We start from the raw sequence: 25277 nt of genomic DNA on the forward strand, positions 1-25277 counted from the left end.
TGGAGGGAAGAGAGTGTTTGCCGATATGGTGCAAATAGAGGGGGCTGCTTTGTCCCAGATCCCAACGTTTCCGCCTCCTCCAAACAGACCCCACCACCAGGGATATATTTCCCTCCCCACCCCTTTCTGCCTTCCGCAAAGACCGTTCCCTCCGTGACTACCTGGTCAGGTCCACGCCCCCCTACAACCCACCCTCCCGTCCTGGCACCTTTCCCTGCCACCGCAGGAACTGTAAAACCTGCGCCCACACCTCCTCCCTCACCTCTATCCAAGGCCCCAAAGGAGCCTCCCACATTCATCAAAGTTTTACCTGCACATCCACCAATATCATTTATTGTATCCGTTGCTCCCGATGTGGTCTCCTCTACATTGGGGAGACTGGACGCCTCCTAAAAGAGCACTTTAGCAAACATCTCCGGGACACCCGCACCTATCAACCACACCGCCCCGTGGCCCAACATTTCAACTCCCCCTCCCACTCTGCCGAAGACATGGAGGTGCTGGGCCTCCTTCACCGCCGCTCCCTCACCACCAGACGCCTGGAGGAAGAACGCCTCATCTTCCACCTTGGAACACTTCAACCCCAGGGCATCAATGTGGACTTCAACAGCTTCCTCATTTCCCCTTCCCCCACCTCACCCTCGTTCCAAACTTCCAGCTCAACACCATCCCCATGACTTGTCCGGACTTGTCCTACCTGCCTAGCTCCTTTTCCACCTATCCACTCCACCCTCTCCTCCCTGACCTATCACCTTCATCCCCTCCCCCACTCACCCATTGTACTCTATGCTACTTTCTCCCCACCCCCACCCTCCTCTCAGTTATCTCTCCACCCTTCAGGCTCTCTGCCTTTATTCCTGATGAAGGGCTTTTGCCCGAAACGTCGATTTTACTGCTCCTCGGATACTGCCTGAACTGCTGTGCTCTTCCAGCACCACTAATCCAGAAATCTGGTTTCCAGCATCTGCAGTCATTGTTTTTACCTTGTCCTGGATGGTGTCGAGCTTCTTGAGTGTTAGAAACTGGACTTATCCAGGCAAGTGGGGTGCACTTTGTCACACTACTGAATTGGACAGGCCTTGGGAGCCAGGAAGTGAGTTACTGACTGCACAATACCAAGCCTTTGGGCACACACTATTCATCCAGCTAGTCCAATCGAGTAGTGGTCAATGGTAACCCGTAAGATGTTGACAGTGAGTGAATCAATGATGGTGGTGCCATTGGATGTCAAGAGGAGATATTTGGATTCTCTCTTGCTGGAGATAGTCATTTCTGAACAGTTCCGTACAGTACGTAGGCGCCGCTGTTTGGGGAATCTCTGCCGATTCTCCTCCCAGACAGACACGGCACAGTATTGGTGTCTCTGCCGATTTCCCTCCCGGACAATTTTTCTGTTGAATAAAGGGAACTACGGAGCTATGAGGGAGGAGCTGGCCAAAGTTCAATGGTGCAATACCTTAGCAGGGATGACCGTGGAGGAACAATGGCAGATATTTCTGTGTATAATGCAGAAGATGCAGGATCAGTTCATTCCAAAAAGGAAGAAAGATCCTAGGAGGAGGCATGGGTGGCCGTGGCTGACGAAGGAAGTTAAGAAACATATAAAGTTAAAAGAGAAAAAGTATAACATAGCAAAGATAAGTGAGAAAACGGAGGACTGGGAAGCTTTTAAAGAACAACAGAGGATTACTAAGAAGGAAATACACAGGAAAAAATGAGGTACGAAGGTAAACTGGCCAATAATATAAAGGAGGATAGTAAAAGCTTTTTTAGGTATGTGAAAGGCAAAAAAAATGGTTAAGACTAAAATTGGGCCCTTGAAGACAGAAACAGGGGAATATATTACGGGGAACAAAGAAATGGCAGAAGAATTGAATTGGTACTTCAGATCTGTGTTCACTGGGGAAGACACAAGCAATCTCCCTGAGGTAACAGTGGCTGAAGGACCTGAACTTAAGGGAATTTATATTTGCCAGGAATTGGTGTTGGAGAGACTGTTAGGCCTGAAGGTTGATAAGTCCCCAGGACCTGATGGTCTACATCCCAGGGTACTGAAGGAGGTGGCTCGAGAAATCGTGGATGCATTGGTGATTATTTTCCAGAGTTCAATAGATTCGGGATCAGTTCCTGCGGATTGGAGGGTGGCTAATGTTGTACCACTTTTTAAGAAAGGTGGGAGAGAGAAAGCAGGAAATTATAGACCAGTTAGTCTGACCTCAGTGGTGGGGAAGATGCTGGAGTCTATTATAAAGGATGAAATTATGACACATCTGGATAGTAGTAACAGGATAGGTCAGAGTCAGCATGGATTTATGAAGAGGAAATCATGCTTGACTAATCTTCTGGAATTTTTGAGGATGTAACCCTGAAGATGGATGAGGGAGATCCAGTAGATGTAGTGTACCTGGATTTTCAGAAAGCTTTTGATAAAGTCCCACATAGGAGGTTAATGAGCAAAATTAGGGCGCATGGTACTGGGGGCAAAGTACTAGATTGGATTGAAAGTTGGCTGGCTGTTAGGAAACAAAGAGTAGTGATAAACGGCTCCATTTCGGAATGGCAGGCAGTGACCAGTGGGGTAACGCAGGGATCAGTGCTGGGAATCCAGCTTTTTACAATATATATTAATGATATAGAACATAGAAAAATACAGCGCAGTACAGGCCCTTTGGCCCTCGATGTTGCGCCGATCCAAGCCCATCTAACCTACACTAGCCCACTATCCTCCATATGCCTATCCAATGCCCGCTTAAATGCCCATAATGAGGGAGAGTCCACCACTGCTACTGGCAGGGCATTCCATGAACTCATGACTCGCTGAGTAAAGAATCTAGCCCTAACATCTGTCCTATACCTACCACCCCTTAATTTAAAGCTATGCCGGAAATGTGTTGCTGGAAAAGCGCAGCAGGTCAGGCAGCATCCAGGGAACAGGAGAATCGACGTTTCGGGCATAAGCCCTTCTTTAGGAATGGCTTATGCCCGAAACGTTTCGGGCATAAGCCCATTCCTGAAGAAGGGCTTATGCCCGAAACGTCGATTCTCCTGTTCCCTGGATGCTGCCTGACCTGCTGCGCTTTTCCAGCAACACATTTCCAGCTCTGATCTCCAGCATCTGCAGACCTCACTTTCTCCTTTAAAGCTATGCCCCCTCGTAATAGCTGACTCCATATGTGGAAAAAGGTTCTCATGGTCAACCCTATCTAAACCCCTAATCATCTTGTACACCTCGATCAAGTCACCCTTAAACCTTCATTTCTCCAATGAAAATAGCCCCAAGTGCCTCAGCCTTTCCTCATACAATCTTCCTACCATACCAGGCAACATCCTGGTAAACCTCCTCTGCACCCATTCCAGTGCCTCCACATCCTTCCTATAGTATGGCGACCAAAACTGCACACAATACTCCAGATGCGGCCGCACCAGAGTCTTATGACCTCAGGACTCCGGAACTCAATTCCTCTACCAATAAAAGCCAGTACGCCATATGCCTTCTTCACCGCACTATTTACTTGGGTGGCAACTTTCAGAGATCTGTGTACATGGACACCAAGATCCCTCTGCTCATCCACACTACCAAGTATCCGGCCATTAGCCCAGTAACCCATCTTTTTGTTACTCTTACCAAAGTGAATCACCTCACACTTACCTACATTGAACTCCATAAATACCATATAGAAGATGGTATTAGTAATAACATTAGCAAATTTGCTGATGATACTAAGCTGGGTGGTAGGGTGAAATGTGAGGAGGATGTTAGGAGATTACAGGGTGACTTGGACAGGTTAGATGAGTGGTCAGATGCATGGCAGATGCAGTTTAGTGTGGATAAATGTATGGTTATCCATTTTGGTGGCAAGAACAGGAAGGCAGATTACTACCTAAATGGAATCAATTTAGGTAAAGGGGCAGTACATAGAGATCTGGGTGTTCTTGTACACCAGTCAATGACGGTAAGCAGGTAGTGAAGAAAGGTAATAGCATGCTGGCCTTCATAACAAGAGGGATTGAGTATAGAAGCTAAGAGGTGCTTCTGCAGCTGTATAGGGCCCTGGTGAGACCACACCTGGAGTACTGTGTGCAGTTCTGGTCTCCAAATTTGAGGAAAGACATTCTGGCTATTGAGGGAGTGCAGCGTAGGTTCACGAGGTCAATTCCTGGAATGGCGGGATTACCTTACGCTGAAGGACTGGAGCGACTGGGCTTGTGTACCCTTGAGTTTAGAAAGCTGAGAGGGGATCTGATTGAGACATATAAGATTATTAAAGGATTGGACACTCTGGAGGCAGGAAACATGTTTCCGCTGATGGGTGAGTCCCGAACCAGAGGACACAGCTTAAAATACGGGGTAGTCCATTTAGGACAGAGATGAGGAGAAACTTCTTCACCCAGAGAGTGGTGGCTGTGTGGAATGCTCTGCCCCAGAGGGCAGTGGAGGCCCACTCTCTGGATTCATTTAAGAAAGAGTTGGATAGAGCTCTCAAAGATAGTGGAATCAAGGGTTATGGAGCTAAGGCAGGAACAGGATACTGATTAAGGATGATCAGCCATGATCATATTGAATGGTGGTGCAGGCTCGAAGGGCAGAATGGCCTACTCCTGCACCTATTGTCTATTGACAGAGGCGGCGCTGCAGCTGGAGTCTCCGCTGATTCCCCTCCCGGACTGAGGAGGCGGCACGATATCGGTGACTCCGCCAAATCCTCTCCCGGACAGAGGTGGCACTGCAGGCGGAGTCTCCGCCGATTTCCCCTCCCGGACAGAGGTGGCGCTGCAGGCGGAGTGTCCGCCGATTTCCCTCCCGGACAGAGGCGGCGCTGCAGGCGGAGTCTCCGTCGATTTCCCTCCCGGACAGAGGCGGCGCTGCAGGCGGGGTCTCCGCCCCTCTCCCTCTGCTGTCTGTCGGTGTCGGGAGCCGGAGACCCAGGGGTTGTTGCGCATGCGGGCTGTTGTGGGGTTGGTCGGGACAGAGGCCTAGTTGGTCCGGGTGGAGCCTGTTGGCCGGAGACGGTGAGTGTGGTCAGCGATTGTGCCTCTGGCCACAAACAGCAACATGTACATTTACTGTGAACCCTGTTAGTGTTGGGTCTCCATTACACAAGGTCATCAATTAACCAGAGTCCCCATTAACCAGAGTCCCCATTTACCCCGGGTCCCCATTAACCGAATTTCCCATTTACCCCGGGTCCCCATTAACCGAATTTCCCATTTACCCCGGGTCCCCATTAACCGAATTTCCCATTTACCCCGGGTCCCCATTAACCGAATTTCCCATTTACCCCGGGTCCCCATTAACCGAATTTCCCATTTACCCTGGGTCCCCATTAACCGAATTTCCCATTTACCCCGGGTCCCCATTAACCGAATTTCCCATTTACCCCGGGTCCCCATTAACCGAATTTCCCATTTACCCCGGGTCCCCATTAACTGAATTTCCCATTTACCCCGGGTCCCCATTAACCGAATTTCCCATTTACCCCGGGTCCCCATTAACTGAATTTCCCATTTACCCCGGGTCCCCATTAACCGAATTTCCCATTTACCCCGGGTCCCCATTAACTGAATTTCCCATTTACCCCGGGTCCCCATTAACTGAATTTCCCATTTACCCCGGGTCCCCATTAACCGAATTTCCCATTTACCCCGGGTCCCCATTAACTGAATTTCCCATTTACCCCGGGTCCCCATTAACCGAATTTCCCATTTACCCCGGGTCCCCATTAACTGAATTTCCCATTTACCCCGGGTCCCCATTAACTGAATTTCCCATTTACCCCGGGTCCCCATTAACCGAATTTCCCATTTACCCCGGGTCCCCATTAACTGAATTTCCCATTTACCCCGGGTCCCCATTAAACAAGTTTCCATTTTCCCCGAGTCCCCCCTAATCAGGTTTCCCATTTGCCTCGGATTTACACTGAACAAATTCCTATTTACCCCTCATCCCCATTAATCAACTTTACATCTACCTGAGGTTGCCCACGAGCTGGGCTCCCCAATCAATCCAAGTTCCCATTAGCTGGGTTTCCCATTTATTCCTGGCCGGGTCCCCATTAAGCAGATTCTCCGTTAGCCCCGAGACCCCATTTAAACCCCAGGGTCTGCTCCAACCATACTCGTCCTAGCTGCGTTTTCTGACTGATTTATCCCTCCCCAGTTCCTGACAGGCTTTTTGTTTTGGTTTTGAAAAGAGCTTTCTTGCTCACTATTTGAAGAGACACCACCATGGCCTCGTTGGAGAAGTGGGTGAACGATGAGCTTCACCAGCTGCTGGGTCTGAGCGATAAGTACGTGGCACAGTTCCTGATTGGCACTGCCCAGCGCAGCGACAGCGTGGCAGACTTTATCCGGCGCCTGGAGGAGACGGGAACCATCGACATCACACAGGGAGTCCGACGTTTCGCAGACGAGCTCTGGACGAAGGTGGGTGCTGGGGGGAAGGTTGGTGGCGAGGGACTCTTACTGCACAGGGTGGGTTGGGTTCGGTTCAAGGCTGGGTCGTGGCATGTCCAGGGTGACAGGAGTTGCAGGCTGTTGGGCTCCTAAATTTGACTTGTTGTCGGTTACACCTTGTCTTGCTTCCTCTCTTGAGCCAGTACGGTGGACAGTGCCTTTTAGGGGAAACCATCTCTTCCATTTTATCAGTTCATTGCTAACCTGAAATCTTTAGCACCAGTTGGTGGGATGTGGGTGCCGCTGGCTTAAGCCAGCATTCGCTGTCTGTCCCTAATTTGCTGAAGCAGATGGTGCACCACATCCTTGAACCTTGGCTGCAGTCCATGTGACACAGGATCAGCCCTGTGCTGTTTACAAATGGAGTTTCAGCATTTATACCCAGAGTCATACAGCACGGAAGCAGGCCTTTCAGCCCAACTCGTCCATACCGACCAGTTCTCCCGAACTCAACTAGTCTCATCCTTCTGCATTTGGCCCATATCCCTTTAAACGTCCTTTATCCATATACCTGTCCAAAAGTCTTTTAAATTGTAATTGTGCTTGCCTCTACTGCATTCTCTGGTGGCTCGTTCCATATGCGCACCTCCCTCTGGTCACTTTTAAATCTTTCCCTTCTCACCTCAAACCTGTCCCCTCCATGTTTGAACTCCTCTACCCTGAGAAAAAGACTGTTGACCTTATTCTTGCCCCTCATAATTCTATAAGGCCACCCCTCAGCCTCCTGCACTCCAGGGCGAAAAAAAAAAGGTCCCAGTCCACCCAGCCTCTCCTTATCACTCAAACCCTGGAGTCTTGGTAACTCCCTTGTAAACCTTTTCTGCACGTTTTCCAGTTTCATAGCATTGTCCCTATGGCAAATTGACCAAAATCTGAGCGTAGCCTTACCAATGTCTGCAAAATGAGGCTTTAACTCTTATAAGAAGGGCTTTTGCCCGAAACGTCGATTCTCCTGTCCCCTGGATGCTGCCTGACCTGCTGCGCTTTTCCAGCAACACATTTTCAGCTCCGATCTCCAGCATCTGCAGCCCTCACTTTCTCCTTTAACTCTTATACTCAATGCACTGATGGATGAAGGATGAAGCGTGCCCAACACGTTTGTCACCCCCAGTCAACCTGTGACGCCACCTTCAAGGGACTTGAGTGCCCTGGTCTTTCTGTTAGACAACACTCCCCAGGGCCCTACCATTAACTGTGAAGTCCTGTCCTGGTTTGACTTCCCAAAGGGCCTGGTTCCACACTGTAGGGATTCTGTTCTGTTTTCAGTTAAAAAGAAATGCAGCACCTTGCATTCATCTGAATTAAATGCTATCTGCCACTCCTTGGTCCACCGGCCCTGGTAACGATGTTGTAGTTCCGGGTCAGGGTGACAAGTGGCTCGGAGGGTTACTTGTTTGGTGGGTGGAGGGAGGAGGTGTGGTGTTCCAGCCCTTGTCTGCAGCCCTTGTCCTTGTGGGTGACAGAGGCTACCGGTTTGGCAAGGCGGCGCGGAGGGAGCTGACTCTTCCCTTGCCTCCCTCGGTCAGATCCCCAGGAAGCAGAAGGTTGAGAACGCCGCGCGTGCCGTCGAGCGAGAGGCCCTCGCCATGCAACAGAAGAACCGGACTTACCTGTTACTGGAGGACAGCGAGGACAGCGGGCCCGAAGAGAAGCAGAGCCACAGCAAAGGGAAACGGAAACGGAAACACATCCGGAAAAAGAGGGCGGCCTCATCGGAGAGTGACTCCGACCACACAATGTACGTTTCTCGAGTGAGCGGGCTGAAACCTGGGATCAGTAAAGGGGGCGGAGAGGGGACCGTCTGACACGGTGCCCTGTGTGTGTGTGTGTGGAAGGGCAACAGACAGTCTGGCTGCGGGAGACGGCCAGGGACAGGAACAATCTGGCACTGTGTTTGGGTTTGTTTTGACCTTGTCCCCTTAATATGGCCTAGAGGCTGTCTGTGACCATACCCTGTGTGTGTGTCTGTGTGTGTGTCTGTGTGTGTGTCTGTGTGTGTGTCTGTGTGTGTGTCTGTGTGTGTGTCTGTGTGTGTGTCTGTGTGTGTGTCTGTGTGTGTGTCTGTGTGTGTGTGTGTCTGTGTGTGTGTGTGATATTAGATTAGGTTCCCTACAGTGTGGAAACAGGCCCTGCGGCCCAACAAGTCCACACCGACCCTCCGAACAGCAACCCACCCAGACCCATTCCTCTACATTTTACCCCTGACTAATCCTCCTAACACTACGGGCAATTTAGCAGGTCCAATCCACCCTGACCTGCACATCTTTGGACTGTGGGAGGAAGCCGGAGCACCCGGGGGAAACCCACGCAGACACGGGGAGAATGTGCAAACTCCACACAGACAGTCGCCTGAGGCGGGAATTGAACCCGGGTCTCTGGCGCTGTGAGGCAGCAGTGCTGACCACTGTGCCACCGTCCCATAATCTGGCTCTTTTGGTTTAAATTTGGGTTTTCAATTTTGAGCAGATAACTTGTCTGAAGTTAACAATTAACTCCTAAGTATTTGTGAAGCTAGGGTGGTTTCTTTTAAAACCTTTTCAAAGGGCCCCTTTGGAAGCCTAATGGATATTACTTCATTCGAACATTTTACAGCTTTGCGGGCTCTGAGAGAAATTTCTTTCAAGTTATTTCTTAGATACTTTCTAATCTGCCCATCCAGAGCTGATGGGCTTGAACCCAGGCCTCCTGGCTCAGAGGTAAGGACGCTATCACTGTACATCAAGAAGTCTAAAGACTGACTTGGAAAAAAGACTGAGCTTTTATCTGGAGGGTTGGAATATAAAAGCCGCGATGTGCTACTAAGACTTTATAAAGAGCTAGTTAGGCCCCATTTAGAATGCTAAGTCCATGTTTGGACCCCACACCTCAGGAAGGACACACTGGCAATGGAGCATGTCCAGCGGCAATTCACACCCTGGAATGGTAGGCCTAACATACGATGAGGATCCTGGGATTGTATTCATTAGAGTTTAGAAGGTTGAGGGGAGATCTAATACAAACATCTAATACAATATCATGCGTGGCTGAGAAAGGGTGGACGCTGGGAACTTGTTTCCGTCAGGTGGAGATACTCGGACTCGTGGGCACAGCCTTAGAATTAGAGGGGGTCAATTTAAAATGGAAATGAGACATTTCTTCAGCCAGAGAGTGGTGGGCCTGTGGAATTCATTGCCACGGAGCGCAGTGGAGGCCGGGACGTTAAATGTCTTCGAGGCAGAGATTGATAAATTCTTAATCTGGTAAGGAACTAAGGGATACGGGGAGAATGAGGGTAAGTGGCGCTGAAATGCCCATCAGCCATGATTGAATGGCGGAGTGGACTCGATGGGCCAAATGGCCTTACTTCCACTCGTATGTCTTCTGGAACTTTGGGGAAGCAACCATAGATGAGACGGAGAGAATGTCTTTAAATTCTACTTTGTTTCTGTGCTCTGTGAAGTATTTGCATAGAGAGACATAAATGGAACTGAATTTGTGAAGGGGAGAATATACTGAGACTCGAATACCTTCGAGTAAGCGGTTCGTGATAATTCCAGATAAAAACCCAAAGAACTGTGGATGCTATAAATCAGAGACAAAGCAGAAATTCCTGTAAAAACTCAGCTGGCCTGGAAGGGTTTGTGGAGAGAAATCAGAGTTAATGTTTCATGTTGAGTGACCCTTCAGAGCGTTCCAGACTGGGATAATACCCTGAAGAGGACTCGATGTTGAGCTTGTTTAAACTTGGGTGTATAGTAACTCCAGAATAAAACTGTCAAGTTCCTGATCTAAAGTTAAAATCACAGTTACTTAAACCTGTTGTGATGTTAAAGGGATTCTGGTGTGAGTACAGTACATGGGTTTTGATTTTAACTTGTAAAGAAGTGTTTTTGAATTAATGGGATTATACCTTTAATTGCATATTTAAAAATCTTTGAACTTGTGGTATGAGTAAATAGGATGGTTTATTCTATTTTATCTTCAATTCTTTGGCTTTGTTACGACATGGGGTTAAACTCTCCTGCATAATTTAAAACCAGCAGCACAGAAAAGATTTATCCCATGCAGTAATCTGTGAAAATTCGATAGGCCAAGAACTAGTGAAAGTAAAAGTCAACAACTTTTTTCTTAGAGTATAACAGAGAATAATTAGCTAACAACTATTTACAATTCCTTACTGTAACCGAACTGTTACCTTCCCTTCTATCATGCTAATCCAATAAAACTCCTGATTATGATTTACACAACAAGAATTGTTATCTTAAAATCAGGCAGCTTTCGGTTTCTGATTTCCAGACGACTTTTCTTCTTCTTAGGGATTTCTGCCTCACAGGTTGCTGATCGATTAAAGTAGCTTTTAAGAGAGCTATTTTTCAGGCAGTCTTCTGACATGCTGAGGCTTGGCAGTTCTCCTCTCAACTGTTCATTTTTCCCTGGTCTTATACCCCCCCCCCCAAAGCATCGGATTGTGTCATTGGCTTTTAAGATTGCCAATATACTCAAGCCAAACTGGATTGGAGTTTGGTATTTTTCAGGGTATGATTTAAACTGATTGGTCGAATTCAAATCTGTTTTGTCGTCTCCAGGCAACCAGCTAATTGAGTTGTTCTGTCAGGTAGTTCTGTTGCTTTTAATTACAGTGCACCCTCATCTTCATAACACCGCCCTCCTTTAGAAAAAACATGAACCAGCATTTGAACGATGAAAATATGGCTTCATTTTTTTCTGTACTTTTTAAACACATTACCCTAACATACAGATAACTTTAGTATAAGTTCATCTTAACGTCTTCCCATATACCTGTGTAAATATATAAAGTGAAATAAAGTCAAATCTCATCTAAACTCTAGCAGTTAAATCCACAGTAACGCATCTGTGATTACATTCTTCCGAACTGCAACATGTATGATTTTTAAATTAAAAGTCTGTAACATAAGACTCCAACAAAGTAGTCTCATATTCTTGTCTTTAAAGGGTACTAAGAATGTAAGTGGATTGTGGTCTCCGACATATTGTTTGTGACATACACATTACAATGTTGTAAGGCCAGTACCAAACTCCATAGTTCCTTTCTGGTTGTGGACTGTTTCCTCTGGGGGATGCTGATCTTCTTCGAAAAGTAACCAGCTGGCAGTTCAACTCCATCCTCGTCTTTCTGCGGGAGTACACCTCCAACTCCAAGCATTGATGGCGACTATAAGAGATTTGGAAGAGTTTGCTGTAGCTAAAACTGGTTTGGTGGTTAGTATTGCTTTCCAGTGGTCGAATGCCTCCAGGCATTGTTCTGTCCACCGAAACTTTGTGTTCTTCTTCAGCAAATCGGTTAATGGTGCCACTACGCTGCTGACGTTTGGAACAAACTTCCGATAGAATCCGCTGAGTCCTAAATATCGAAGCACCTCTTTCTTCGAGGTTGTTCGTGGAAATTCCTTGATGGCCTTCGTCTTTGCGTTCCATGGAGTCAACCTTCCATGACAATGTTATGCCCCAAGAACATCACCTCTGTTTTTGCGGATTCTGTTTTATTTAAGTTTATCATCCGTTTTGCTTCACGTGGCTGTTAAAAGAGCTCTGCCAACTGTACCTTGTGATCTTTCCAGGACTTACATAGTCCAAATAGACCGCACAGTTGGTTAACCCAGCCACAGCTCTGTTCGTGAATCTTAGGAATGTGGTGGGTACGTTCTTCATTCCCAAGAGCGTCACTTTAAACTGATACAGCCCATTTGAGGTTACAAATACAGAAATTTCTTTCACCGATTCTTATAAAGGTACCTGCCAGTAACCACGCATGAAGACCAAATTGGTGATGTAACTGGCTTGTCTGACTTTCTCGAGACAGTCCTCCAATCTAGGAATTGGATAAGAGTCCAATTTTGTAATGGTGTTGACCTTCTGATGATCCAGGCAGAATTGTTGAGTCCATTCCAGTTTGGGAACTAAGACAGTTGGTGAACTCCACTCGCTCTGGCTTGTTTCAATGATGTCCTCTTGAGCATGGCCTCCACCTCCATCTGGACCTGTCTCACTTCGAAAGGATTAAGCTGATCAGGGTGTTGTTTTATTGGAGCAGTATTCCCTAAGTCTACTTCATGTACAATAGCATTAGTCCTCCCCATTTGATTCTTACATATGTGCTTATACTGCAGTCACAACTCTTTCAACTGTGTTCTGTGCTCCTGAGGCAGGTAGCATGCTAACCTATCCCACTCCTCAAGGACTACTTCATTTTTTAATCTATGTTGAGGCACATCAAACTCTATATCATCTGGATTTGATACCTCACTCTGCAGGGCAGTAACTAACACCCATTTCTCCATGTCGTTCTCTCTGGTTTAATACAGTTTCAACACGTTCATGTGACATACTCGATTTTTTTTTCTATCTGGTATCGTTACTAGATCGTCCACCTGACTCAACGTTTTCTCAATTTAATAGGGACCACTAAACCTGGCTTTGAAGGATCTCCTACCACTGGTAACAGTACTAACACGCCATCCCCTTGGGAAATGCCGGAGTCTCAGAGCTTTTATCTGCTACCTGCTTCATTCTCCACTGTTCCCTTTTTAGGTGCTGTTTAGCTAACTCACCTACTCTATTTAACCTCTCCCTCACCTCTGATAAATAATCCAAGTGTGAGATCTCAAACTCTGGTCCTGTCAATTTTTCTTTAATTAATTTCAAAGGGCCTCTCACTTCATGACCGAATACTAACTCAAGGGGAGTGAACTGAGTAGATACATTTGGGGGCATCTCTAATGGCGAACAATAAGAGTGGGATACCTTTATCCCAATCATTCGGGTAATCCTGACAGTATGCTATCAACATGGTCTTCAAGGTCTGATGCCACCTTTCTAAAGCTCGCTGGGATGCAGGATGATACGCACTGGATTTAAAGTGCTGTAAAGCTAAGCTATCCATAACCTCCTTAAACAGCCTAGCAGTAAAATCTGACCCTTGGTCTGACTGACTCTCTCTGGGTAGCCCATACCGTGTGAAGGAAGATACTAACTCCTCTACCACCTTTGTTACCTTGATACTCCGAAATGGAATTGCTTCCGGAAAACTGGTAAACACATCCATTATGGTTAACAAGTATTAGCTCCCACTTTCAGTTCTCAGGAGGGGACCTACACAATCAATTATAACCTGCATGAAAGGATCTTCAAATGTGGGAATTGGCAACAAAGGGGCTGGTTTTATTACCGCCCGTGGCTTATCTAACATTTGGCATGTATGACATGTACGGCAAAAGGTAACCACATCCTTGTGTATTTCAGGCCAATAAAAATGTGTTTGTACCTTAGCCTGAGTCTTTCGTACCCCTAGGTGACCTGCTACAGGTAGTTCATGTGCGACCTGTAACACCACCTGTCTGTATGCTACCGGCTACACAATCTGGTGTACTTTGGCCCAATTCTCCTCTGCACTAAGCTGCTGTGGTCTCCAATTCCACCTTAAGATTCCATTTTTCAGATAGTAACCCTCCGGAATATTCTCTGCCTCCTTTTCAGAGTATGCATCCACATATATATCTTTTATTGTCCTTTCTTACTGTTGCAAGTCTCTTCGCCTTTTAGGGCTAAGCACTTCTGTGTGACCCTCTGCCTGTTCAGGATTTTCCTGCACTATTACATCAAACAGGGTGTCCGCTAACTGAACCTCAACTCCTTCATCGTTCTCTTTACTTTTTGCTTCGTGCTGTGACTTATGATAGTGGGATCTGGTGACTACACAGTCTGTGAAATTACCGGGATATTTCTGTTTTAACTCCTTAGTTTCTTGGTCTTCCTTGGCCGTCCCACAACAAGGAGTGTCACTCTTACCTTGGATCATGCCAAATTATTCCCAAGAACAAACTAAATTCCTGGAACTGTCAATGACTGCCACTGTAACTACCCCAGTTTTAAGTTGGCACTCCAACCTGTTCTTACGTTGGGGGATGCTAACTTTCTGTTCATCGATCCCACAAATTACCACACACTCTGGTAACAGATCAGAAAGAGTCCATATTCGTTCATCCCTTGCTATCAGCAACTGGTTAGATCCTGTTTCTTTCAAAATTATAACTACTTATCCTTCTCTCCCTGTTCTTTCTGAGTAAACTTTACCCACCGAGGCGAATACTTCGTAGAGATCAGGTGCTAACTCCACACCGAGCCCCTGCCCAGGCTGTGCACTCTCCTGCAGCTCTCTGGCCCTTTTTGGGGGTCTCCTTTCCTACTTTCACTAATGCCACTGGCTTAGTTTCTTTTACCACGTCTTTTCTCGCAGCCCCCTTCTTTAACAACCAGCACTGTGATTTTGTGTGTCTCACTTTACCACAATGGAATCACCTGAGGCCTTTCATCGCCTGTCCACCCTTTTTGGCTTTTTTTTAATCCTGAGGTAAATTCTTACCGGTGTGCTCTACTCTTGGTTTCGTAGTGTAGGATCTCCCTTTCTCCCAATTTCTAGCCCTCATAGGACGAAATTCTGGCTCCAGTCTTATGCACCAACACGTACTCATCTGCTAATTCTGCTGCCCTTCTCTTTTCCTGAACTTTCTCTGCCTCCAGGTGAATTCTTACCATCTCTGGAAGTGAGTTTTTAAACTCCTCCAAAAGAATAATCTCTCTTGAGTCTCAAAATTCTTACCTGTTTTCAAAGCACACACCCATCGATCAAAATGACTATCTTTAATTCTTTCGAACTCAACATAAGTCTGACCTGGTTCCTCCTTTGTGTTTCTGAACTGCTGTCTATATGCTTCTGGTACCAATTCATGAGCACTTAAAATAGCCTGTTTAACCTCTTTGTAATCTCTTGACATCTCAGCTGACAGTGCGGCAGATAACTCACTAGCTCTGCCTACCAGTTTAGTCTGAACTAGCATTACCCATAACCCCTCGGACGCCTCCATCTGTCTGGTCAGTTTTCCAAATGAAATAAAGAAGGCTTCAACATCTCTCTCATCAAAATGGGTAGAGTTTTGACATATTTATAAACCATCTCTTTTAATCTCCCATCCTGTTAACTTGACTTTGCTGATTAAGTTGCAACTTCTCAAGTTCAAATTCTCTCTCTTTTTGTCTCTCCCTTTCTTCTCTCTCTCTCTCTTTTCTCAGCTAAGAACCTTCTCTCTCTCTTTCTCTTTCCATTTGTTTATCTTCTAACTCCATTTTCCTCAATTGTAATTTCTGTTTTAGTACTTCTCCTGCACTTGTCTGTTTCTCTGAGTCACCTACGTGTTTGAGTAATTCCTTTACAATTTCAGCTTTATTTTTGTCCTTAGTTAAACCCAAAGCTAACTTCTTTGCTAATTCTAAAAGTATGGCCTTTTTCTTTCCTTCTAAACCTTCTTGACAAATTTGAGAATCATCTTCAAATCCCAGAACCGCTTTCGCAATTTTAAGAGCTATTTCTCTCACTTTTAATTTAATCAACCACATGTCACCGAGATTAAACAAATTGTCTCACTTTATTTAAAGATCTAGAACACTAAGCTGCAAGTGTTTAAATCTGCTGGGGCATTTTGTACCCCAAATCTATTCAAATTTATCTAAGCCAGTTCAATCACGACACGAGGTAAACTCTCCTGCTTAATTTAAAACCAGCAGCACAGAAAAGATTTATCCCTTGCAGTAATCTGAAAATTCGATAGGCCAAGAACTAGTTAAAGTAAAAATTAACAACTTTATTTCTTACGGTATAACAGAGAATAATTAACTAACAACTATTTTCAATTCCTTACTCTAACCTATCTGTTACCTTCTCTTATATAATAGTAGTCCGATAACACTCCCGATTACAATTTGCAAAACAAGAAATCATACCTCAAAACCAGACTGCTTTTTTTTTCTCTGATTTCTGGACTTCTTAGGGGTTTCTTCTTCACAGGTCACTGATCGTTATAGGTACCTTTTCAAAAGAAGTATTTTTCGGGCAGTCTTTTGACAGTTGGCAGTTCTCCTCTCAACTGTTCAGTTTTCCCAGGTCTTATATACCCAAAGCATCGGATTGTGTCATTAACTTTCAAGAATGTCAATATACTCAATTCAAACTGAATTGGAGTTTGGTATTTTTCAGGATGTAATTTAAACTGATTGGCCTAATTCAAATCTATTTTGTCATCTCCAGGGCAACCAGCTAATTAAGTTGTTGGGCCAAATGTTACATTATATTTCTTTTCAGAACACTTGGTTCTGTCATGTAGTTGTGTTCCTCTTAACTCTGTTAAAGGTACAGTACACCCACATCTTCATAACAGCTTTCTTTATTAATTAAAATTGTATGCCTCTATCCGTGAGGGATTACCCTCATTAAAACCAAACCAAAATCTGATCTAGATTTCAGTCTGGGGTTTGACTTGTCTGGTAATAACTTAAACAGAGGATAATTGCAATAGGGGCAGCAGGACTTAGTGGGGACAGCCTGTAGAGGCGAAATGAATCCAACTGAATAGCCTGTACCTTTGACATCAGGAAAAGGAACCCGTCGCCACAGAAACTGTCGGGATCTGAAGAAGAAGAATGGGAAAAGGAGGAGAAGGATCGCTTGAAAGATCTGGAGGAGCGAGATGCTTTCGCAGAGCGTATCAAGCAACGGGACAAGGACAGGACCCGAAATATCCTGGAGCGCTCTGATAAGAAGGTAGGGGCATGTTCGCAGAGACACGGGATCATGGCAACAGGAGTAGGCCTTTCGGTCCCTCGAGGCAGCTTTCAGTCAGGCCATGGCTCTCTCCAATCCACCTGTATTACTCCAGCTAGAATACTGTCTCAGTGAGAGGGAGGGTGAAGATACTGCCCGATATAACCTGAGGGTCAAATTGTCTCGTCGTTCCCTGTCTGAACCTTGACACTTCCCTCACTTAGATTCCAGTGTTGAACTATATCTTTCATTTATCCATGACATATAGACGTCATTGACCAGGCCAGTATTTGTTGTCCCTCCGTATTTGTCCAGAAGGCAGTTGAGAGTCAACCATGTTGCTCTGGGTCTGGGGTCACGTAGGCCAGACCGAGTAAGGATGGTAGATTTCCCTCCCTAAACAAGTATTAGTGAACTCATATCCAAATATTTATTATTGTCTTGTAAACCATGTTAATGCATGTTTATATCGTTAAAAATCACACAACAGCGCTGCTCCGAAAGCTGGTGCTTCCAATTAAACCTGTTACACTATAACACTATTACAGACTGGAATCTAATCGAGGGGTTCAGATGGTTTATATACAGAATAATGGATACCTGGGAGTGAGTTACAGACTGGAATCTAATCGATGGGTTCAGATGGTTTATATACAGAATAATGGATACCTGGCAGTGAGTTACAGACTGGAATCCAATCAAGGGGTTCAGATGGTTTATATATAGAATAATGGATACCTGGGAGTGAGGTACAGACTGGAATCTAATCCAGGGTTTAGGTGGTTTATATACAGAATAATGGATACCTGGGAGTGAGTTACAGACTGGAATCTAATCGATGGGTTCAGGTGGTTTATATATAGAATAATGGATACCTGGGAGTGAGTTACAGACTGGAATCTAATCGAGGGGTTCAGATGGTTTATATATAGAATAATGGATACCTGGGAGTGAGGTGCAGACTGGAATCTAATCGAGGGGTTCAGATGGTTTATATATAGAATAATGGATACCTGGGAGTGAGTTACAGACTGGAATCTAATCGAGGGGTTCAGATGGTTTATATACAGAATAATGGATACCTGGGAGTGAGTTACAGACTGGAATCTAATCGAGGGGTGCAGATGGTTTATATACAGAATAATGGATACCTGGGAGTGAGTTACAGACTGGAATCGAATCGAGGGGTTCAGATGGTTTATATATAGAATAATGGATACCTGGGAGTGAGTTGCAGACTGGAATCTAATCGAGGGGTTCAGATGGTTTATATACAGAATAATGGATACCTGGGAGTGAGTTACAGACCGGAATCTAATCGAGGGATTCAGATGGTTTATTTATAGAATAATAGGTACCTGGGGGTGAGTTACAGACTGGAATCTAATCGATGGGTTCAGGTGGTTTATATATAGAATAATGGATACCTGGGAGTGAGTTACAGACTGGAATCTAATCGAGGGGTTCAGATGGTTTATATATAGAATAATGGATACCTGGGAGTGAGTTACAGACTGGAATCTAATCGAGGGGTTCAGATGGTTTATATACAGAATAATGGATACCTGGGAGTGAGTTACAGACTGGAATCTAATCGAGGGATTCAGATGGTTTATTTATAGAATAATAGGTACCTGGGGGTGAGTTACAGACTGGAATCTAATCGAGGGGTTCAGATGGTTTATATACAGAATAATGGATACCTGGGAGTGAGTTACAGACTGGAATCTAATCGAGGGGTTCAGATGGTTTATATATAGAATAATAGGTACCTGGGGGTGAGTTACAGACTGGAATCTAACCGAGGGGTTCAGATGGTTTATATATAGAATAATGGATACCCGGGAGTGAGTTACAGACTGGAATCTAATCGAGGGGTTCAGATGGTTTATATATAGAATAATAGGTACCTGGGAGTGAGTTACAGACTGGAATCTAATCGAGGGGTTCAGATGGTTTATATATAGAATAATGGATACCTGGGAGTGAGTTACAGACTGGAATCTAATCGAGGGGTTCAGATGGTTTATATATAGAATAATGGATACCTGGGAGGGAGTTACAGACTGGAATCTAATCCAGGGGTGCAGATGGTTACAGGTTGCGGATTGGGCTATCTGTGAACAAGTATAGAAGGCATGTGTTCTATGGTTAATGAGGGATTTCTCTGTCCTGCTTTCTCCCGTTCCAGGCCTACGAGGAAGCTCAGAAACGTCTGAAGATGGGCGAGGAAGACCGGCGGGCAATGGTACGATGGGGATTGAAGTCGGCTTTCCGTTAGGAGGTTGGAGAGCATCATGTCTCTCTGCGAGGTTCGACACGGCCACTGTGCACCTTGCGTTGGGGTGACGGGGCAGCCCTTCCCTTGCTCTGCCCTCTCTCTCTCTCTGCGCAGAGGCATTGAAAAGACAGGGTGACGGCAGGCATCCTTGACAGCGGCCTTCCCCACTCTAGGTTCTGTGGCAGCTTTGCAGCCATGGGTCGAGCTGAGTTTTACTGAGTTGTGAGATGGGTGCTGCCTGGCTCCCTGGGTCAGTCACTGCCTGTCACCCTGAATGCTCCTGGTTCATCAGCTTCAGTGGAAGGCCAATCCCAAGGGGCTAAGTGTGGAACAATCTTTGCCCGAGGTTTCAAGGGTGGTGTCCCATTGACGGGCCATAGGAAGACTCCTTCGAGGATCGTAGCTGTGTGTTTGCTCTATACCAAACCCATGCTCTTCCTGTCCTGGGAGTGTCTGATGGGGGCATTGTGAAGCGAGCTTTAATTCCACTTTAAAACACTAAAGGGACCATTACCTTGATCCTAAACCTGTGCTGCCCCTGTTCTGGCAGTGTCTGATGGGGAGAGTGTAGAGTGGGTTTCGCTTTCAGTATTAAAGAGTAGATGGAGCTTTATTCTATTGAAACTGTCCCAGGAGTGTTCGATGGGGGCTGGGGGCTTACAGTGTGGAAGTAGGCCATTTGGCCCATCGAGTCACACCGACCCTCCGAACAGCATCCCACCCAGACCCACACTCTCCACCCTGTCCCTGTAACCCCACATTTCCCATGGTTAATCCACCTAGCCTGCATATCCCCAGACACTATGGGGTAATTTCCCATGGCCAATCCACTTACCCTGCGCATCTTTGTACTATGGGAGGAAACCGGAGCACCCGGACGAAACCCACGCAGACATGGGGGAGAATGAGCAAACTCTACACAGACAGTCACCCGAGGATGGGATCGAACTAGGGCCCCCAGCAGCAGTGCTACCTATTGAGCCACCATGTCGAGATAGCTTTTCTCTGTGCCCACCCTGGGTGTGTTCGCTGGGGACAGTATAGAATGATCTAACCCACATTGCGAATAGACTGAGAAGGTGGGGTGTAGAGGGGACCCTGCTTTCCCCTGCACCTGCTGGCAGTACTCAGTGGGACCACTGCACAGAGTAGGTTCAGTACGACTGTCAATGGATGCCTGAAATAGAAAACGTTTCCATTCTCAAATATTAACCTCCTTTCACTGGTCAGTGCAAAGAGTCCTGAAGTACAGAGGAAATTGTAACGAATGATGGGAAAAGATAACAAAATACAACGTCCCTTGCACTGTCATGCAATGCATGTCTGGTGTGTGTTTGTGTCTATATATAAGGTTGACCATTGCTCAGCATGCAAACCCCCTGATCCCTGGTACTCATGTTTCCCCTCCAGATCCCGGAGCTCCGCAAGAGGTCCCGGAGGGATTACCTGGGCAAGCGAGAGCAGGAGAAGCTGGAGGACCTGGAGGCAGAAATCGTGGACGACGAGTACCTGTTCTCCGCGACTGACCTCAGCAGCCGGGAGAAGCAGCAGCTGGACTACAAGAAGAAAGTGCGCGACCTGGCGCGGGAGTACAAAGCAGCCGGAGAGCAGGAGAAGCAGGAGCAGAGCAACCGCTATTACATGCCCGAGGAGTCCCGCAGCAAGGTCGGTACGGCGTTGGGGGGGAGTGATGGTGGGGGTTTGTTGGGGGGGATATGGGTCCGGGGGTGTGGGGGGGGGGCGATGTGGGTCGGAACTGGGCGTCAGGAGGCTGTGGGTGGATTGGGGGAGGTGTGGGAGGATGTGGGGGTTGTGTGTGGGGCGCTATCCCACAGGGGAGCTGCTGGATGCAACACAGCTCGGGGTTTGCAGTGAGCAGTGCGCTGTGTCACCCTACCCCCCACACTAGGGGAAACGACACTTTGCCATTCACCTTATCTATGCCCCTCATGATTTTATAAATCTGTATGTGGTCACCTGTCATCCTCCCACACTCCATTGGGAAAAAGCCCCAGCCTCTTCTCATAACCCAAACCTTCTATTCCTGGTAAATGTTCTCTGAACCCTCTCCAGCTTAATAATATCCTTTATAACCGTCCGACCCTGACTGCACTGTCACAGGTTGGCGCCCGACCTGTTTCACCTGAGCTGCACAGCTGCTAGTCACCGGTCGCTGCCTCTGCGTCCTCTTTGACTGTTTTCCCGTTCCCTGCAGCTTTGACTCATTGCTCCCCTTTGTGTTTTGTCAGAAAGTTCCGGATCGCTACGAGGAGCCCAAGGCGGATGACAAACATGCCCCTCGGGACGAGCAGAGGCGTTGGGAGGAGGAGCACATGGATGCAGCGCTGTTAAAATTCGGGGCCCGGGACGCCAGGGAGCGTAACCAGCAGAAGGAGTACGAGTTTGTGCTGGAGGAGGACGAGATGATTGACTTTGTGACTGCCGTCACCATGCAGGGAACCGTGTCTAAGGTAGGCTGCACGGTGACAGTGGTGTCATACAGCATGGAAACAGACCCTTTGGTCCAACCATAATCCCAAACCAAACCAATCCCACTTGTCTGCGCTTAGTCCATATCCCTCCCTACCTTTCCTATTCACGTACTTATCCAAATGTCTTTTAAATGTTGTCATTGTACCCGCATCCACCACTTACTCTGGAAGTTCATTTCACACAGGAACCGCTCTGTATATCTTTTGAAACTCTTTCTTATCTCACCTTAAAAATTATGCCTCAAACTCCCCCACCCGAGGGAAAAGACACCTGCCATTCACTTTATCCATGGCCCTCATGGCTTTATAAACCTCAATAGGGTCACCTCTCAACCTCTCCCGCTCCAGTTAAAAACAGTCCCAGCCTCTCCTCGTAACTCAAACCCTCCATTCCTGACAGCATCCTGGCAGATTGTTTCTGAGCGCTCTCCAGCTTAATAATATCCTTTCTGTAACAGGGCTACCTGAACTGGACACAGTACCCCAGAGGAGGCCTCACCAGCATCCTGTACACCTCAACATAACGTCCCAACTCCTATCCTCAAAGGTCTGAGCAATGAAGACAAGCATGCTGAATGCCTTCCTAACCACCCTGTCTATCTGCATTATGTTTATCTGAATCCCTAGAACTCTTTGTTCTACACCACTACCCAAAGCCCTTAATTGTATAAGTCTTGCCTTTTTTTGTTTACTGGGCCAGAGGTTCAGAGCCACTGGAGTCAGACAGCGCAGGAAAGGCCATCTGGCATATTAAGTTTGCATTGACAATAACTACCACTAAAGGCATACTAATCCCAAATTCCTGCACCAGTCCCCTGTCCTTAAATGTTATGATATTTCAAGCGTCCATCCAAATATTTTTGGAAGGTTTGTAGGGTTACTGACCTCAGGCAGTGCATTCCAGATTCCCACCACCCGCTGAGTGAAAAGGTTTTTCCTCAAATCCCATCTGAATCTCCTGTCCTTTACCCTAAAACTGTGCCCCCTCCACCAAGGGGAACAGTCAGTCCCTATGCACCCTACCTATACCCCTGATAACGTTATATGCTTCAATCACGCCCCCGCCCCAGTCTTTTCTAACTCTAGAGAAAACTATCCAAGCCCATCTCCTTCCCGCTCAGTTTCTCCATCCCAGGCAACGTGGTGGTGAACCTCCTCTGTACCTCGTCTAACACACCCTTCCTGTAGTGAGGTAACCAGGGTGGCACACAGTACTCCAGCTATGGCTTAACCAATGCTCTGTACGACTCCAGCATTACCTCCTTGCCCTTATAATCTCTGGCACAAGTGTCCCATATTCCTCCTTAACTATCCTATCCACATTGTCTGCTGACTTCAGGGATCTGTGAGTAATTTCCCCAAGATCCCTCTGAGCAACCCAGTGAACTGCCACACATTAAATACAACTTCATCTTGTTTCTCCTTCCAAAGACTGAGATTGAAGGTCTGGAGATTTGCGTTCAAATCCCTACCTGACTGGGAGAAATTTAATTAAGTAACAGTTCTGGCATAAATTTCTAAACTCCTAAGTAATGATCATGAACCTACTGATTCTCAGACAAACCTATCTGGGCTCAAAAGGGTGAATGTGGAAAGGAAATGTACGCTCGTGGGAGAATCTAGAATTAGGAATTACTGTGTTAAGATCACTGTGTCCCAGCGATGATGTAAAGGCTTCTTCTTAGAGGGTCTCTGGTCTTTGGGACGCTGTCCAAGGTAGACAGGAAAAGTGCTGTCCCATTCCAAAGTCGCACTTATTTACCTGTTTTTCCATCCCAGGATGAAAAGGCAGAAATGTCGGAAGCAGAGAAGCAGAAGCTGACCCTCCAGGAGGTGAGGAGGAGCCTACCTGTCTTCCCCTACCGTCAGGACCTGCTGGCAGCTATCGCTGAGCACCAGATCCTCATCATCGAGGGCGAGACGGGCTCTGGCAAAACAACCCAGATCCCCCAGTATCTGTACGAGGAGGTGAGTGTCTGTTCAGACTGGGAGATGCGTGACGCATTGCAGAGAATTGGTGGAATATTTCGTGCAGTGTTCAACTTGTAAAAGCAGGAGTGATACAGTGCAGTGTTCAACCTGTAAAACTGCGAGTGATGCAGAGAAATGTTCACACTGTAAAAGCAGGAGTGATACAGATTAGTGTTCAGCCTGTAAAACTGGGAGTGATACAGAGCACTGTTGCACCTGTAAAACTGGGAGTGATACAGAGCAGTGTTGCACTTGTAAAACTGGGAGTGATACAGAGCAGTGTTGCACCTGTAAAACTGGGAGTGATACAGAGCAGTGTTCTGCCTGTAAAACTGGGAGTGATGCGGAGCAGTGTTCAGCCTGTAAAACTGGGAGTGATACAGAGCAGTGTTGCACCTGTAAAACTGGGAGTGATACAGAGCAGTGTTGCACCTGTAAAACTGGGAGTGATACAGATTAGTGTTCAGCCTGTAAAACTGGGAGTGATAAAGAGCAGTGTTGCACCTGTAAAACTGGGAGTGATACAGAGCAGTGTTGTACCTGTAAAACTGGGAGTGATACAGAGCAGTATTGTACCTGTAAAACTGGGAGTGATACTGAGCAGTGTTGCACCTGTAAACTGGGAGTGATACAGAGCAGTGTTGTACCTGTAAAACTGGGAGTGATACTGAGCAGTGTTGTACCTGTACAACTGGGAGTGATACAGATTAGTGTTCAGCCTGTAAAACTCGGATTGATGCGGAGCAGTGTTCAGCCTGTAAAACTGGGAGTGATACAGTGCAGTGTTCAACCTGTACAACTGGGAGTGATGCAGATCAGTGTTGTACCTGTAAAACTGGGAGTGATACTGAGCAGTGTTGCACCTGTAAAACTGGGAGTGATAAAGAGCAGTGTTGTACCTGTAAAACTGGGAGTGATACTGAGCAGTGTTGTACCTGTAAAACTGGGAGTGATACTGAGCAGTGTTGTACCTGTAAAACTGGGAGTGATACAGAGCAGTGTTGTACCTGTAAAACTGGAGAGATACTGAGCAGTGTTGTACCTGTAAAACTGGGAGTGATAAAGAGCAGTGCTGTAACTGTAAAACTGGGAGTGATACAGAGCAGTGTTCAGCCTGTAAAACTGGGAGTGGTAAAGAGCAGTGTTCAGCCTGTAAAACTGGGAGTGATACAGAGCAGTGTTCAACCTGTACAACTGGGAGTGATGCAGATCAGCGTTGTACCTGTAAAACTGGGAGTGATACAGTGCAGTGTTCAACCTGTACAACTGGGAGTGATGCAGATCAGCGTTGTACCTGTAAAACTGGGAGTGATACAGAGCAGTGTTCAACCTGTAAAACTGGGAGTGATACAGTGCAGTGTTCGGCCTGTAAAACTGGGAGTGATACAGAGCAGTGTTCAACCTGTAAAACTGGGAGTGATACTGTGCAGTGTTCAACCTGTACAACTGGGAGTGATACAGAGCAGTG

The 25277-nt window shown here is 46.5% G+C and overlaps 1 protein-coding gene across 2 annotated transcripts in view; it reads left to right on the forward strand.

The window, feature by feature from the left end:
- Positions 1 to 4895: 4895 nt before the first annotated feature.
- Positions 4896 to 25277, forward strand: part of dhx16 (DEAH (Asp-Glu-Ala-His) box polypeptide 16) — a 59146-nt gene continuing 38764 nt past the window's right edge. Inside the window, exons 1-8 of one of the 2 annotated variants that reach the window (XM_087979439.1) lie at positions 4896 to 5010; positions 6216 to 6423; positions 7980 to 8191; positions 16897 to 17065; positions 19257 to 19313; positions 20757 to 21011; positions 21596 to 21817; positions 23618 to 23806. In XM_087979439.1, the coding sequence (XP_087835565.1) occupies positions 6226 to 6423; positions 7980 to 8191; positions 16897 to 17065; positions 19257 to 19313; positions 20757 to 21011; positions 21596 to 21817; positions 23618 to 23806 (1302 nt within the window). In that variant the 5' untranslated portion in view covers positions 4896 to 5010; positions 6216 to 6225. Of the gene's footprint in view, positions 5011 to 6191; positions 6424 to 7979; positions 8192 to 16896; positions 17066 to 19256; positions 19314 to 20756; positions 21012 to 21595; positions 21818 to 23617; positions 23807 to 25277 lie in introns of both variants that reach the window. The other variant, XM_087979438.1, reaches the window with a different exon arrangement.

Source organism: Chiloscyllium plagiosum, unplaced genomic scaffold (assembly GCF_037043375.1).
Source record: "Chiloscyllium plagiosum isolate Xiang-an unplaced genomic scaffold, Cpla_swu_hap1 HiC_scaffold_35, whole genome shotgun sequence".
Taxonomy (NCBI): Eukaryota; Metazoa; Chordata; class Chondrichthyes; order Orectolobiformes; family Hemiscylliidae; genus Chiloscyllium; species Chiloscyllium plagiosum.